General features: G+C 50.5%; 1 protein-coding gene across 2 annotated transcripts in view; it reads right to left on the bottom strand.

Moving 5' to 3' along the window:
* atp2a3 (ATPase sarcoplasmic/endoplasmic reticulum Ca2+ transporting 3) overlaps nt 1-14,193 on the bottom strand; it is a 264,096-nt gene that overhangs the window by 87,842 nt on the left and 162,061 nt on the right. For both annotated transcript variants that reach the window (XM_070857381.1, XM_070857380.1), the window contains exon 9: nt 4,605-4,693. In XM_070857381.1, the coding sequence (XP_070713482.1) occupies nt 4,605-4,693 (89 nt within the window). The remainder of the gene's footprint in view (nt 1-4,604; nt 4,694-14,193) is intronic.

The raw sequence follows: 14,193 nt of genomic DNA, 5'->3' as shown, positions 1-14,193 counted from the left end.
AAAGCAAGAGTAGAGAGAGAGAGAGCAACGGGGGAGGGAGAGAGAGAGACCAAGGGAGAGCGAGGGAGAGCAAAGTGGGGGAGAGAGAGAGTGAGCAACGGCGGAGAGAGAGAGAGCAAAGGGGGAGAGAGAGAGTGAGCAAAAGGAGAGAGGGCAAAGGGGGAGAGAGAGAGTGAGCAAAAGGAGAGAGAGCAAAGGGGGAGAGAGAGTGAGCAAGAGGAGAGTGAGAGAGAGAGAGCAAGGGGAGAGAGAGAGAGAGTGAGCAAGAGGAGAGAGAGAGAGCAAAGGGAGAGAGAGAGAGAGAGCAAAGGGAGAGAGAGAGAGAGAGAGAGAGAGAGCAAGGGGAGAGAGAGAGAGAGTGAGCAAGAGGAGAGAGAGAGAGCAAAGGGGGAGAGAAAGTGAGCAAGAGGAGAGAGAGAGAGAGCAAAGGGGGAGAGAGAGAGTGAGCAAGAGGAGAGAGAGCAAAGTGGGAGAGAGAGAGAGCAAGGGGAGAGAGAGAGCAAGTAGAGAGAAAGCAAGGGGAGAGAGAGCAAGGGGAGAGACTGAGCAAAGGGGAGAGAGAGAGAGCAAGGGGAGAGACAGAGCAAAGGGGAGAGAGTGAGCAAAGGGAGAGAGAGAGAGAGAGAGCAAAGGGGGAGAGAGAGTGATCGAGAGAGAGAGAGAGAGAGAGAGAGAGCAAAGTGGGAGAGAGAGAGAGAGCAAGGGGAGAGAGAGAGAGAGCAAGCAGAGAGAGAGAGAGCAAAGGGGGGAGCGAGAGAGAGCAAAGGGGGGGAGAGAGACAGAAGTGGCGAGAGAGAGTAAGAGGAGAGAGAGAGAGAGAGCAAGAGGAGAGAGAGAGAGAGCAAAGGGGAGGGAGAGAGAGAGAGAGCAAAGGGGGAGAGAGAGCAAGGGAGAGCGAGAGAGAGCAAAGGGGGGGAGAGAGAGCAAGGGGAGAGAGAGAGAGCAAAATGGGGGAGAGAGAGAGAGCAAGGGGAGAGAGAGAGAGAGAGCAAGGGGAGAGAGAGAGAGCAAAGGGGAGAGAGAGAGTGAGGGGAGAGAGAGAGAGCAAAGGGGGAGAGAGAGAGAGTGAGCAAGAGGAGAGAGAGCAAAGTGGGAGAGAGAGCAAGGGGAGAGAGAGAGAGAGCAAGGGGAGAGAGAGAGAGCAAAGGGGAGAGAGAGAGTGAGCAAGGGGAGAGAGAGAGAGAGCAAAGGGGGAGAGAGAGAGAGAGAGAACAAGGGGACGGAGAGAGAGAGCAAGGGGAGAGAGAGAGAACAAGGGGAGGGAGAGAGAGACTGGCGAGAGAGAGAGAGCGAAAGGAGAGAGTGCAAGGGGAGAGAATGAAGGAAAGAAAATGAGCATAAAACAAGGAATGAAAGCATGAGAAAGAACGGGTGAGAGAATGAGAGAAAAAGCAAGAATGAGAATGGAGAGAGAGAAGGAACGAAAGAATGATGAGACAGAGAAAGAAAGGAGACAGAAAGAATGAAGTGTGTGAAAGAAGAGGAGGGAAAGAACTGAGCAAGGTCAGACTAAGTTATCGTCTCACGTAGGTGCAATGTCTGACAACTCGAGCAGACAAAGGGTGAAAATCTTCAGCTGGAGTGCCTGGCTGACAGCTGTACTAACCAGGCCTGTTACACAGCCTGAGCACCCGCTGAGAATTCACCGAGCGTGCAGTGACTGCACAAAGACGGCTGGAGCATGTCACACTTTGAGATAGGTTCATTCAAGTTAACAGAGACTGGACAACATTCGCAAAACCAACGAGCCTGTACCAAGTGGAACCTGAGCCCAGAGCCAGGGGATTAGAATTCAGGAAGGCAGCCCCCGCTCAATGGATGGGCTGGTCCCACTGTCTCACTGCGGATTTAACTCTGTTACACTGGCTAGCAACTCCAGACCCGCTCCGCGCTGAAAAAACACCTCATTATCGCTCGCAATCGAACGTCAGAGTCTTCAAATCGTTTCTCTGTTTGGGTTAATTCACTTGAAGGGAAACGAGGAGAAAGTATAAATCGGACCCAAAATACATTTTTGTTTAAATTGGGAGTCCGCAGAGCAGCTGTGAGAGCGATCCGGCTGAAATCAGACACAGGTCGGGTTTTTAAATTATTTACTAGATTTTATTTCCAACTTTAACATTTCCTTGCAGTCGGTCTCAGCTTTTACTGAGCTCCTCACTGGAAGTGTCAATGCCAGCACTCTGTGATTCCAGATAACACAGTGCCGACTAGTATCGACTGACCATAAATCAAAATAACTAGCACGGTTCCACTGTGCATTGGTTACCCTGTCAGAGACCTCAACTCCACTGCAACACACCATTTCAGCAAAGTGCCACACCACCACTTGGAATGTGGATGCTCACAGGTTGGTAGAGCTGTTGAGTTGGGAGTGGCTTAGCCAGTCACATGATGTTCACAAGACAATAAAACCCCAGCCAGTTGGGTTCGGGGGATCCACGATGAGGCAGGTGGTTGTGAGCCTGGTGCATGAACTGGTAATGTGTAATGTGATTGTTAAACCTTTGTTAATAAACCAACTAGTTCTTAATAGCAATGTGTTGCTATGAATTCTTAAGCAAAGAATCCATGAAGCTAATACTTTACACAGCTCTTTCCCCCTAAGCTGCACGGCTGCGCAGATCCCTCGGGGCTGCCGTGCACCAGGTCTTGTCGACTGCGCAGTCCCGCAGGAGCGCGCAGCCCGCCACAGGCTCACTCTATCAGGTTCGCATACCCGCCCTCCTGTATGGCTCAGAGATGTGGACCATGTACAGTAGACACGTCAAAGCACTGGAGAAATACCACCAGTATTCCGGATGCCTTCTTAACCACCTTATCTACCTGGCCTGCTACCTTCAGGGATCTGTGGACCTGCACTCCAAGGTCCCTTTGTTCCTCTGCCATTTTCTGTGTCGTACTATTTAATGTGTATTCCCTAGCCTTGTTAGCCCTCCCCAAATGCATTACCTCACACTTCTCTGGACTGAATTCCAGTTGCCACTGTTCTGCCCACCTGACCAGTTGATTGATATCTTCCTGCAGTCCGCAGCTTTCTTCTTCATTATCAACCACACAGCCTATTTTAGTGTCATCTGCAAACTTCTTAATCATACCCCCTATATTCAAGTCCAATTCAATTTTGGTAGGAGGAATATAGAGGCCACAGACTCCTTGGAAAATAAAAGTCTAAATGGAGTAGAAGTGCAAAGGATTCTCAGAGTTGCCGATTCACAAATCATTCAAAGTAGCAACGCAGGTTAAAAAAAAGCCATAAAAGTGTAAATAAAGCCCTGGGTTCATTTCTAGGGGAATAGGATTCAAAAGCAAAGACATTATGTTGAACCTGTGTCGAACCTTGTCTGTCTCATGATGTGGGACGGTGGGGTGGCAGTGTAGCATGACTGTAGATATACTTTGAAGTGGTTGCTGTCGTAAAAGTTGCTGTCGTAAAAGTTGTTGTTGTAAGCGCTGTTGTTGTTGTTGTAGTAAAAGTTGCCCACGGACAAAAAGGTCACGCTGAAAGGCGTTCATGGCCCGCTCAGTACACAGACAATTACTGGGAACATTGCACACCGCCAGGAGCAGCAGGTTGGTGCGGATATCGTTAAGACTTTGCAACCGAATAAAGCCGCTATAATGTACGCTCCTGTGAGTAGGCTCACACGTTTGTGGAGCTGTTGCATTGTGAGTGGCTTAGCCAATCACGTGATGTTCACAAGACTCAATAAAACCCCAGCCAGTTGGGTCTAGGTCGTCCACAATGAGGTATGCAGTTGTGAGCCTGGTGGATGAACTGGTAATGTGTAGTGTGATTGTTAAACCTTTGCTATTAAGAACGAGTTGGTTTATTAACAATGTGTTGCTATGAATTCTTAAGCAAACAACCCATGAAGCAAATACATTACAGCCGCCATTAAACCACCATTACCCACAGCCCGAGACCCACACTCTCCCCTCCCTCACAGCCCGTGTCCCACCCTCTCTCCCCTCCCCCACAGTCCGTGTCCCACACTCTCCCCTCCCCCACAACCCGTGACCCTCCCACTCTCCCCTCCCCCACAGCCCGTGACCCTCCCACTCTCCCCTACCCCACAGCCCATGTCCCACACTCTCTCCCCTCCCCCACGGCTCGTGACCCTCCCACTCTCCCCTCCCCCACAGCCCGTGTCCCTCCCGCTCTCCCCTCCCCCACATCCCGTGCCCCACACTCTCTCCCCTCCCCCACAGCCCGTGACCCTCCCGCTCTCCCCTCCCCCACAGACCATGTCCCACACTCTCCCCTCCCCACAGCACGTGTCCCACACTCTCCCCTCCCCCACAGCACGTGTCCCACACTCTCCCCTCCCCCACAGCCTGTACCACACTCTCCCCTCCCCCACAGCACGTGTCGCACACTCTCCCCTCCCCCACAGCCCGTGACCCTCCCAGTGTCCCCTCCCCCACAGCCTATGTCCCTCCCATTCCCCCCTCCCCCACAGCCCCCTCATTAATAAAGCCGGTGCACTACTTGCCAGTGGCCCCTCGATGCCTACCCCGCACTCTCGAAATTCCCTCCAGTGCTGAGCTTAGAGCTGCTGATGTTAAGCGCGCTGCAGACATGGGGAATGGGGGTTACTCACACTTCCCCCTCTGGGGCGTAGGTGGATCCAGTGATGTTGAACTCGTGCAGCTTACAGCTATCCCCCACCACAGTATCAACGACAAACATCTGTGGGAGAGGGAGATAGATTCAGGTTAGAACTGAACTGAAGTCCTCCCCTTTACCAGAGAATGGATTTAAGAGCTCCCCCATCAGCACCATTCTTCCTGTATCACACACCATTTCCCACCCTCCTCCTGGTGTCCTACCCTCCTCCCAATTCCCTGCGAAGTACATAAGGAAGCATAAAACAGGAACAGGTCAATCAGCCATCCAGCTCGGTGTTCCCACAGACACAGCCCAGGTACAGACTTCTCTCCTACCTACTCATTCTCCCTGATTCTCAACGGTAATCGATGAAAAAGCTATTTATTAATTCCTCCATGTTCACCCTGCTGCCCCCTCCCCTTCCCCACAGATCAATCCCGCTTGGAGTCTTTGTGTCCCAAGGAGTATTGGGATCTTTCCTCACTCTGCCTGAGCAGCCTGTCAGTAATCAGCATCTCTCTATCGGGGAAAGCCCCTGACTGACAATCCCAGGAACAAGAGTGTTCAACATTCCCAGCAGCCCCTTTGAGGTCAGGCCGGCTGTGAACACTGGCTTAAGGCGCGCCCCGCTAAGAGCCAAGTTGCTGATCAGGAACGGGATGCAACGCCGAGGTTACGGCTGTAGGAGAGCCGGGCGTTCCTTCGGGAGGCGAACCGGGGTTCAACAGTGAAAAGCCAAAGGCTGGATTTTCGGCCGGTTGCTGCCTGTGTTTTTGCCGCGGGAGGGGGGGGAACGGCAATGGCGGCGGAAAGCACCTCCGGGCTGCCAATTCCAGTGCCCCACCAGGACATTTGTGGGGGCATGGGGCATTACCGCCTGGGGGAGGCAAGCCAGTATCGACGGGGTGCAGGATAGTACCGCCCAGGGAGGCGAGCCGGTGTGTGGGGGGCAGTACCGGCGCGAGTGCCGAGCCGGTGTGTGGGGTACAGTACCGCCGCGAGTGCCGAGCCGGTGTGTGGGGTACAGTACCGCCGCGAGTGCCGAGCCGGTGTGTGGGGTACAGTACCGCAGGGAGTGCCGAGCTGGTGTGTGGGGTACAGTACCGCCGCGAGTGCCGAGCCGGTGTGTGGGGTACAGTACCGCAGGGAGTGCCAAGCCGGTGTGTGGGGTACAGTACCGCCGCGAGTGCCGAGCCGGTGTGTGGGGTACAGTACCGGTGAGTGCAGAGCCGGTGTGTGGGGTACAGTACCGCAGGGAGTGCAGAGCCGGTGTGTGGGGTACAGTACCGCAGGGAGTGCAGAGCCGGTGTGTGGGGTACAGTACCGCAGGGAGTGCCGAGCCGGTGTGTGGGGGGCAGTACCGCCGCGAGTGCCAAGCCGATGTGTGGGGTACAGTACCGCCGTGAGTGCCGAGCCGGTGTGTGGGGTACAGCACCGCCGCGAGTGCCGAGCCAGTGTGTGGGGTACAGTACCGCCGTGAGTGCCGAGCCGGTGTGTGGGGTACAGTACCGCCGTGAGTGCCGAGCCGGTGTGTGGGGTACAGTACCGCCGCGAGTGCTGAGACGGTGTGTGAGGTACAGCACCGCCGCGAGTGCCGAGCCGGTGTGTGAGGTACAGCACCGCCGCGAGTGCCGAGCCGGTGTGTGGGGTACAGTACCGCCGCGAGTGCCGAGCCGGTGTGTGGGGTACAGTACCGCCGCGAGTGCCGAGCCAGTGTGTGGGGTACAGTACCGCCGTGAGTGCCGAGCTGGTGTGTGAGGTACAGCACCGCCGCGAGTGCCGAGCCAGTGTGTGGGGTACAGTACCGCCGTGAGTGCCGAGCCGGTGTGTGGGGTACAGTACCGCCGTGAGTGCCGAGCCGGTGTGTGAGGTACAGCACCGCCGCGAGTGCCGAGCCAGTGTGCAATGCCCCTGGAAGTGACACCAGCTCGATATTTATTTCGCGCCCGATCCGTTGTGCCCCGAAGCGCCCCCTGGTGGGACCGCCTGTGAAAGCGGGCAGTCCGAGCTGTAGCGTCCCCAGTGAGGGAAGGAATGTCGACCTTGGGTAAGTGTGATTGTTTTTTATTATTTCTGCAATAATGTTGTTATGGCGTCAGTAAAGTATCGGGAATGTTTTTGGTGTTTTTCTTTCAAATTGTTTTTTCCGCAGAAGCCTCTTTCGGGGCGCTCCGAGGCCGGCTGTTTAGCTCGGGATTTTCAGTTGCTCAGCCGGCCTAGCGCCCTAAAGGGGGTGTGTAACGCCTCTCTTAGCACTGCGCCCCACACTCAGGGCCCAGCTGGTGAATTAAACCAATTCCCGGCAAACAATTTACCGCCCCACCTGGGCTAACGCCGCAAGAGAGGTGCGGCCAAATTTCCACCCCCAAGTCTTTTCTTAAGAGTCTGCCGTTAGGCAGCGGCTAAAGGTCTTGTGGATTACACCTTCCAGTTGATGCCTGCACCATTAGCAACACACAGGACGCTGAAACCAAGCAACGTCCCAATATCAACTGTGAAATGAGCTCACTCAATGAAGCAATCACAGACATCCGATTTTTTTCCCCTCTGTTCTCAAGAACACCTTGTATAAATATACAAAGCAAAAAGGCAACGTTCTGCGATACAATCAGGGTTAGGACACACACGTGAGAAACAGCCTCATTGCTTAGCACAAACACCACGGATAAATGAGCTGTCTGTCAGCTTTGTGTGGAACGGCTCAGTGTGATTTACTGCTGGGATCGGGGCTTTGATTGCAGAGGTTTTGGCTTCATTGGTGTGGGAACTTACTTCCATTTCCAAAATGGATTTCACTTATTAATTCTTGGAATAAATAAAACTCGTGCTTGGAAAAAGCACCCCAATTAGGTCAAACTGGTCAAGGAGCTTCACTCACTGAATTTTTAAAAAACTAGCATTTATGTCGGACCTTTTGAATCCTCAAGATGCCCCAGATCACTCCCAGACAATGCAGTACTTTTGCAGCACTGTAGCAAATGCGGCAACCAATTTGTGCACAAGCAAGCTCCCATAATGAGATAAATGACCAGAAATTTTTTTTTTTAGATAACGTTATTTGAGAGACAAATGTTGGTCAGGTCACTGGGGAGAACTTCCCTGCCCTTCTTCAAATGGTACCATGGGATCTTTCACACCTTAAGGCAAACAGGGGCCTCGATTTAACGTCTCATCCAAAAAATGGCACCTCTGGCAGTGCAGCACTCCCTCAGCACTGCACGGCGGTAGTGTCAGCAGAGATGATGTGCTCAAGTCTCCGGAGTGAGGCTTGAACCCACAACCTTCTGACTCCGAGACGAGAGTGCTGCCCACTGATGGTCATCACAGGTACACAGTCTCTGTACAGGTATTCAGTTGCCTGTCTGTCAAAATGCCTGAAGAAAACTTCAGTCATTCAGGTAATTATAGCTTAGAAACTAGTTAAGTGACACCGGAAGACAAAGATTTAAAGAAGGAAAATACTTGATTTTATATAACCTTTTCACAACCTCAGGATGTCTCAAAGTGCTTTACACTCAATGAAAACTTGGTGTGTTTCTTTTGACATTTGTCTTCTCTGCTATTTTAACCCATTTTGGATTCATGCCAGCGACCTGTGAATGTGTAAAGTGCTTGTCTACAGTCACACATACCTCGGCTTTTAGCCTTTCACCAGATATCATCAGCTGAAGGAGATCCCAAGCTAATGACTTCTAGCACACATTCACACGCAGACTCCTGCTCTTAAAACCACAATTTGAAACATTCAAGATGCTGACTGCAAAACCTTGTATTTAGCTTTGAAATTGATGATGCTTCCCGAGCAGTCGGCTGAAACGCACCACTTCTCACATCATAGGCGGGAGAGGCAGCTGTAAGGAGTGCACCAAGTACCAGGCCTTGCTGGGTCCCACCACTACATCATCGCTATATCAACACCGCTACATCAATGTCAAGTACATTTTGGCCTCATCTGCAGTTTCAGCAAAAGAGCGAGGACTGAATCACCAGCAGGCACTGTGAGACATGGCTCCTTTGCCTGACCTGCTGATCCAATGAGTGAATTTTGGGCTCAGTGAGGGATTTCAGTGCTGAGCAATGGAACAGGTTTCACTTTTCTCAGGCACCAAAGACTCGGAGGTCAGGGGTCGTTTGCGGCAGAGGTGGAGAATGTCAAACACTGCGAGAATATCAATCGGCAACAATTAGTTGTTCAATGATGGAGATTCCTCTGACACAACTAACATGTTCAAAGCTACCCCACTCAGCTCTTGCAGGATTCATCCAGCCAGGAGAGAGAGGGGGGAAGAGAGAGAGAGAGAGAGAGAGAGAGAGAAAGAGATAGAGAGAGAGATAGAGAAAGAAAGAGAGATAGAGAGAAAGAAAGATAGAAAGAGAGAAAGAGAGAAAGAGATAGAAAGGGAGACAGAAAAAGAGATAGAGAGAAAGAAAGAGTGAAAGAAAGAAAGAAAGAAAAAGGGGGAGAAGGGAGACTGTGAGAAAGAGACAAAGAGAGAGACAGACAGAAACAGAAAGGGAGAGAAACCATATTGTCGGTGAAATGGGCCACCAGCAGTACCGTAAGCAGCATCCCGTGTAGTGCCTCCAACACTCACAATACCCCGATACAAACACTGCCCGGATACAGCACTACTTAAAAAGTAGAGTTGATCAGCTGATCTATGTAATGAATCATTGAATCCCCTGACCTTGCGTGGCAAACGCAGTCCCTTCCATTACTATGCTACCTATCAGTGTGCAACAATAGGTCACATTATTCAATATGTAGGTTTAATTAATTGTACAGCCAAGAACTTCATTTGCCTCAGTTTAATCAATAACAAAGGATAGAGCTGGCCAATAGACTAATCGAGTTGGCCGACCTCTGCCTCTCAGTTCTAAAGGAACAAATCCCACGACAATAACAGCACACTGAAGCCAGCCGTCAATACTCAGCACGGTACAGCTGCTGAATCACAGAAAACGCACTACCGCCACATATTCCCACTCTCCGGCACCTTCAGACATCCTTAACAAACTGCAGAATATTGGAGCATCAAATCCTGGCAAAATACAAAACAGGTTGGAAAAGATGCAAAAATTATTTACAAGGGTGATACCAGAATCGAGAGGCCATGACTATCAGGAAAGAGCTCATTTAGGTCTTTACAATTATGAAGGGGTTCAATCGGGTTGACGTAGAGGAGATGTTTCCACTTGTGGGGGAGACCAAAACTAGGGACCATAAATATAAGGAATAAATGGGTCCTTTTCAGAATGGCAGGCAGTGACTAATGGAGTACCACAAGGTTCAGTGCTGGGACCCCAGCTATTTACAATATAAATTAACAATTTAGATGAAGGAATTGAATGTAATATCTCCAAGTTTTCAGATGACACTAAGCTGGGTGGCCGTGTGAGCTGTGAGGAGGATGCTAAGAGACTGCAGCTGGACAGGTTAGGTGAGTGGGCAAATGCATGGCAGATGCAGTATAATGTGGATAAATGTGAGGTTATCCACTCTGGTGGTTAAAAACAGCAAGGCAGAATATTATCTGAATGGTGGCAGATTAGGAAAAGGGGAGGTGCAACGAGACCTGGGTGTCATGGTTCATCAGTCAGTGAAAGTTGGCATGCAGGTACAGCAGGCGGTGAAGAAGGCAAATGGCATGTTGGTCTTCATAGCGAGAGGATTGGAGTATAGGGGCAGGGAGGTCTTACTGCAGTTGTACAGGGTCTTGGTGACACCTTGAATATTACGTACAGTTTTGGTCTCCTAATCTGAGGAAGGACATTCTTGCTATTGAGAGAGTGCAGCGAAGGCTCACCAGACTGATTCCCGGGATGGCAGGACTGACATATGAAGAAAGACTGGATCGACTAGGCTAATATTCACTAGAATTTAGAAGAATGAGAGGGGATCTCATAGAAACATATAAAATTCGGATGGGATTGGACAGGTTAGATGCTGGAAGAATGTTTCCAATGTTGGGGAGGTCCAGAACCAGGGGGCACAATCTAAGGATAAGGGGCAAGCCATTTAGGACTGAGATGAGGAGAAACTTCTTCACTCAGAGAGTTGTGAACCTGTGGAATTCACTACCACAGAAAGTTGTTGAGGCCAGTTCGTTAGATATATTCAAGAGGGAGTTAGATATGGCCCTTACGGCTAAACGGATCAAGGGGTGTGGAGAGAAAGCAGGAAAGGGGTACTGATGGAATGATCAGCCATGATCTTATTGAATGGTGGTGCAGGCTTGAAGGGCCGAATGGCCTACGCCTGCATCTATTTTCTATGTTTCGATAGTCACTAATAAATCCAACAGGGAACTAGGGAGAAACTTCTTTTGAACGAGTGCTTAGAATGTGGCACTCGCTGCCACATGGGGTGGTTGAAGCGAGTGAGCAGTGAAGAGGCTGAGCCCTTCTTCACCATCCTTGCCGGTGGGGTATTACGCCGCTGCCGCCATTTTGTCCAGCCCGCGAGCCTGTCAGTACGGCCCAGCAGTGCAGGCTTCACAATGCGGGGTTTGTGCAGACAATAGGGATGGTCTGAGGACAGAATCGTAATGTCATAAGCGCAACGCAGGAGCAACTGCGTGCACACAGGATTATTGGTAGTGTTGCTGTGGGCCCTGAAGCTGCCTGGACCTATATCCAGGGTGGGGCATGGGCGGGTTTGGAAAGGCCTGCGGTTCTGTTGTGTAAATGGGATGCCGCCGCCCTTCAGTGGCTGCACATCGACTTGTTCTCAACTGGGCCGCTGGGGGAGGCAGTGCCGAGGAAGGGAGGAGGAGAGGTAGAAAGATAGAGATTGCAGCCAGAATACTCCATACACCTCATGTTAGCCAAAGACCAAGAGCTAGACTTCTGTTTCAGGTGGTTATGTGGCAGTAAGAGGAGCATTTAGAGGATACTTGGGGTCTAATGTGTCGAACTACTAACAGCACGACACCACTCTCAGTCATCAATCAGGCTATTCCAGGTATTACTTATAAACATAGTTAACCATCGATGGAGATTCTTTTAAATGTGACTCAGTAAATGGACTCCCGCAATGAATTATCAGCACCCATTATATTATCATTGCAAAATAAAATAACTGGGTTTTAGTAACCATTGAAGAATAAATCAGGATCTGTCATTTTTAATCTACGAGAGGTCAGATGAGGCCCATAAAATCAGCAATAGGAAAATGCCCGTGAAATGTTTGTAATTGAGAAGGTGACATTCTCAGATCCCAATCCGACGGCTTTTCTTTATATTCACACGATTCCCACCAGAGTTCCCAGATGGCAATCTGAGTGAAGGTGGTCGCATTGTCCCAATTATTTATCCCTGATTGGTGTGACCCCGCTGGGGATCAGTTGACCTCGGGTGTGACCCCGCTGGGGATCAGTTGACCTCGGGTGTGACCCCGCTGGGGATCAGTTGACCTCGGGTGTGACCCCGCTGGGGGTCATAGAAACATAGAAATTAAGTGCAGGAGCAGGCCATTCAGCCCTCCGAGCCTGCACTGCCATTCAATAAGATCATGGCTGATCATTCAACCTCAATATTCCTTTCCTGCTTTCTCTCCAGACCCCTTGATCCCTTTGGCCATAAGGGCTATATCTAACTCCCTTTTGAATGTATCTAACGAACTGGCCTCAACAACTTTCTGCGAGAGAGAATTAACCACTCTCTGGGTGAAGAAGTTTCTCCTCATTTCGGTCCTAAATGGCTTAGCCATTATTCTATGAGATCTCTTCTCATGCTTCTAAACTCCAGTGGATACAGCCCAGTTGACCCAGTCTCTCCTCATATGTCAGTCCTGCCATCTCAGGAATCAATCTGGTGAACCTGCGCTGTACTCCCTCAATAGCAAGAACGACCTTCCTCAGATTAGGGGACCAAAACTGAACACAATATTCCAGGTGTGGCCTCACCAAGGCTCTGTACAACTGCAGTAAGACCTCTCTGCTCCTATACTCAAATCCTCTAGCTATGAAGGCCAACATGCCATTTGCCTTCTTCACCGCCTGCTGGACCTGCATGCCAAACTTCATAAGAACATAAGAATTAGGAACAGGAGTAGGCCATCTAGCCCCTCGAGCCTGCTCCGCCATTCAAAAAGATCATGGCTGATCTGGCCGTGGACTCGGCTCCACTTACCCGCCCGCTCCCCATAACCCTTAATTCCCTTATTGGTTAAAAATCTATCTATCTGTGATTTGAATACATTCAATGAGCTAGCCTCAACTGCTTCCTTGGGCACAGAATTCCACAGATTCACAACCCTCTGGGAGAAGAAATTCCAAGTTGACCTCGGGTGTGACCCCGCTGGGGATGGGCCCACCTCGGGTGTGGCCGTGCTCGGGATGAATCTATTCGGGTGTAGGATATAGGGGTAGTTGGCTGTTCTCCTCCGATATCTGGTAATCCTGGTACTCACGCACTGCCTTGTGTAGTACTGTAGACATTTTAAGCACTTTCCATGTCCATTCCTTGCTAGTTATCCACAAAGTAGCCTACATGCTTGCCTTATTATGTCATAGTAATAAAGCTGGGAGTATCACGGGGTTCAGCGAACCAGTGTTATCATCTGTCACTTTAACATCGAGCATAAATTTTAGCAACTTCACCGAGCCAGAAAAGTCTTAAAATGTAGAATAATTCTGACAATGAGACAGAATCCTTGGACTGAAGGTTTGATTACATTTATTGAGGAGGCGTTTGGCCCAGAGTTGGTTACAATCTGCGATGTTTTGATTACTTTAATCTTTGTTATGCCCTGCGGGTCAGTGACTTTGACAAAGAGTATGGGTGTAACAATTTATAAAACAGGCTGGAAACTAACCTGTGCAGAAGGAGGAAGGGAATGGGGCTGTACCCTGTGGTAATCCACAGATTGGGATAGGGCTGTACCCCAGGGTAATCCACAGATTGGGATAAGGCTGTACCCCAGGGTAATTCACAGATTGGGATAGGGCTGTACCCCAGGGTAATCCACAGATTGGGATAAGGCTGTACCCCAGGGTAATCCACAGATTGGGATAAGGCTGTACCCCAGGGTAATCCACAGATTGGGATAGGGCTGTACCCCAGGGTAATTCACAGATTGGGATAGGACTGTACCCCAGGGTAATCCACAGATTGGGATAAGGCTGTACCCCAGGGTAATTCAGATTGGGATAGGGCTGTACCCCAGGGTAATCCACAGATTGGGATAAGGCTGTACCCCAGGGTAATTCACAGATTGGGATCGGGCTGTACCCCAGGGTAATTCACAGATTGGGATAAGGCTGTACCCCAGGGTAATTCACAGATTGGGATAGGGCTGTACTCCAGGGTAATCCACAGACTGGGGACGGTGACAATGGGTGCAGTTAGTCGGGGCAAAGCAGCTATCAGTGTTGGCAACATACGAGCAATGACGGACAGGTAAAGACCCTCTGGTCCACCCAGCACAACCCACACAACTGCGACACCTCATGTATCAAAATGTATACACTCTCCACCCCACCAAGATGCAGTCTGTAGGGGTAAAAGCCCCCTCAGTGTGGGGTAGATGCAGTTTGTACGGGTAGAGGACTCATCAGTCTGCGGCACATTAAGTCTGT

The sequence above is a fragment of the Pristiophorus japonicus genome, chromosome 16 (genome assembly GCF_044704955.1).
Source record: "Pristiophorus japonicus isolate sPriJap1 chromosome 16, sPriJap1.hap1, whole genome shotgun sequence".
In the NCBI taxonomy this organism is placed as follows: domain Eukaryota; kingdom Metazoa; phylum Chordata; class Chondrichthyes; family Pristiophoridae; genus Pristiophorus; species Pristiophorus japonicus.
Note: the sequence above shows the minus strand (reverse complement) of the source record. Positions and strands in the feature narration are given on the sequence as shown.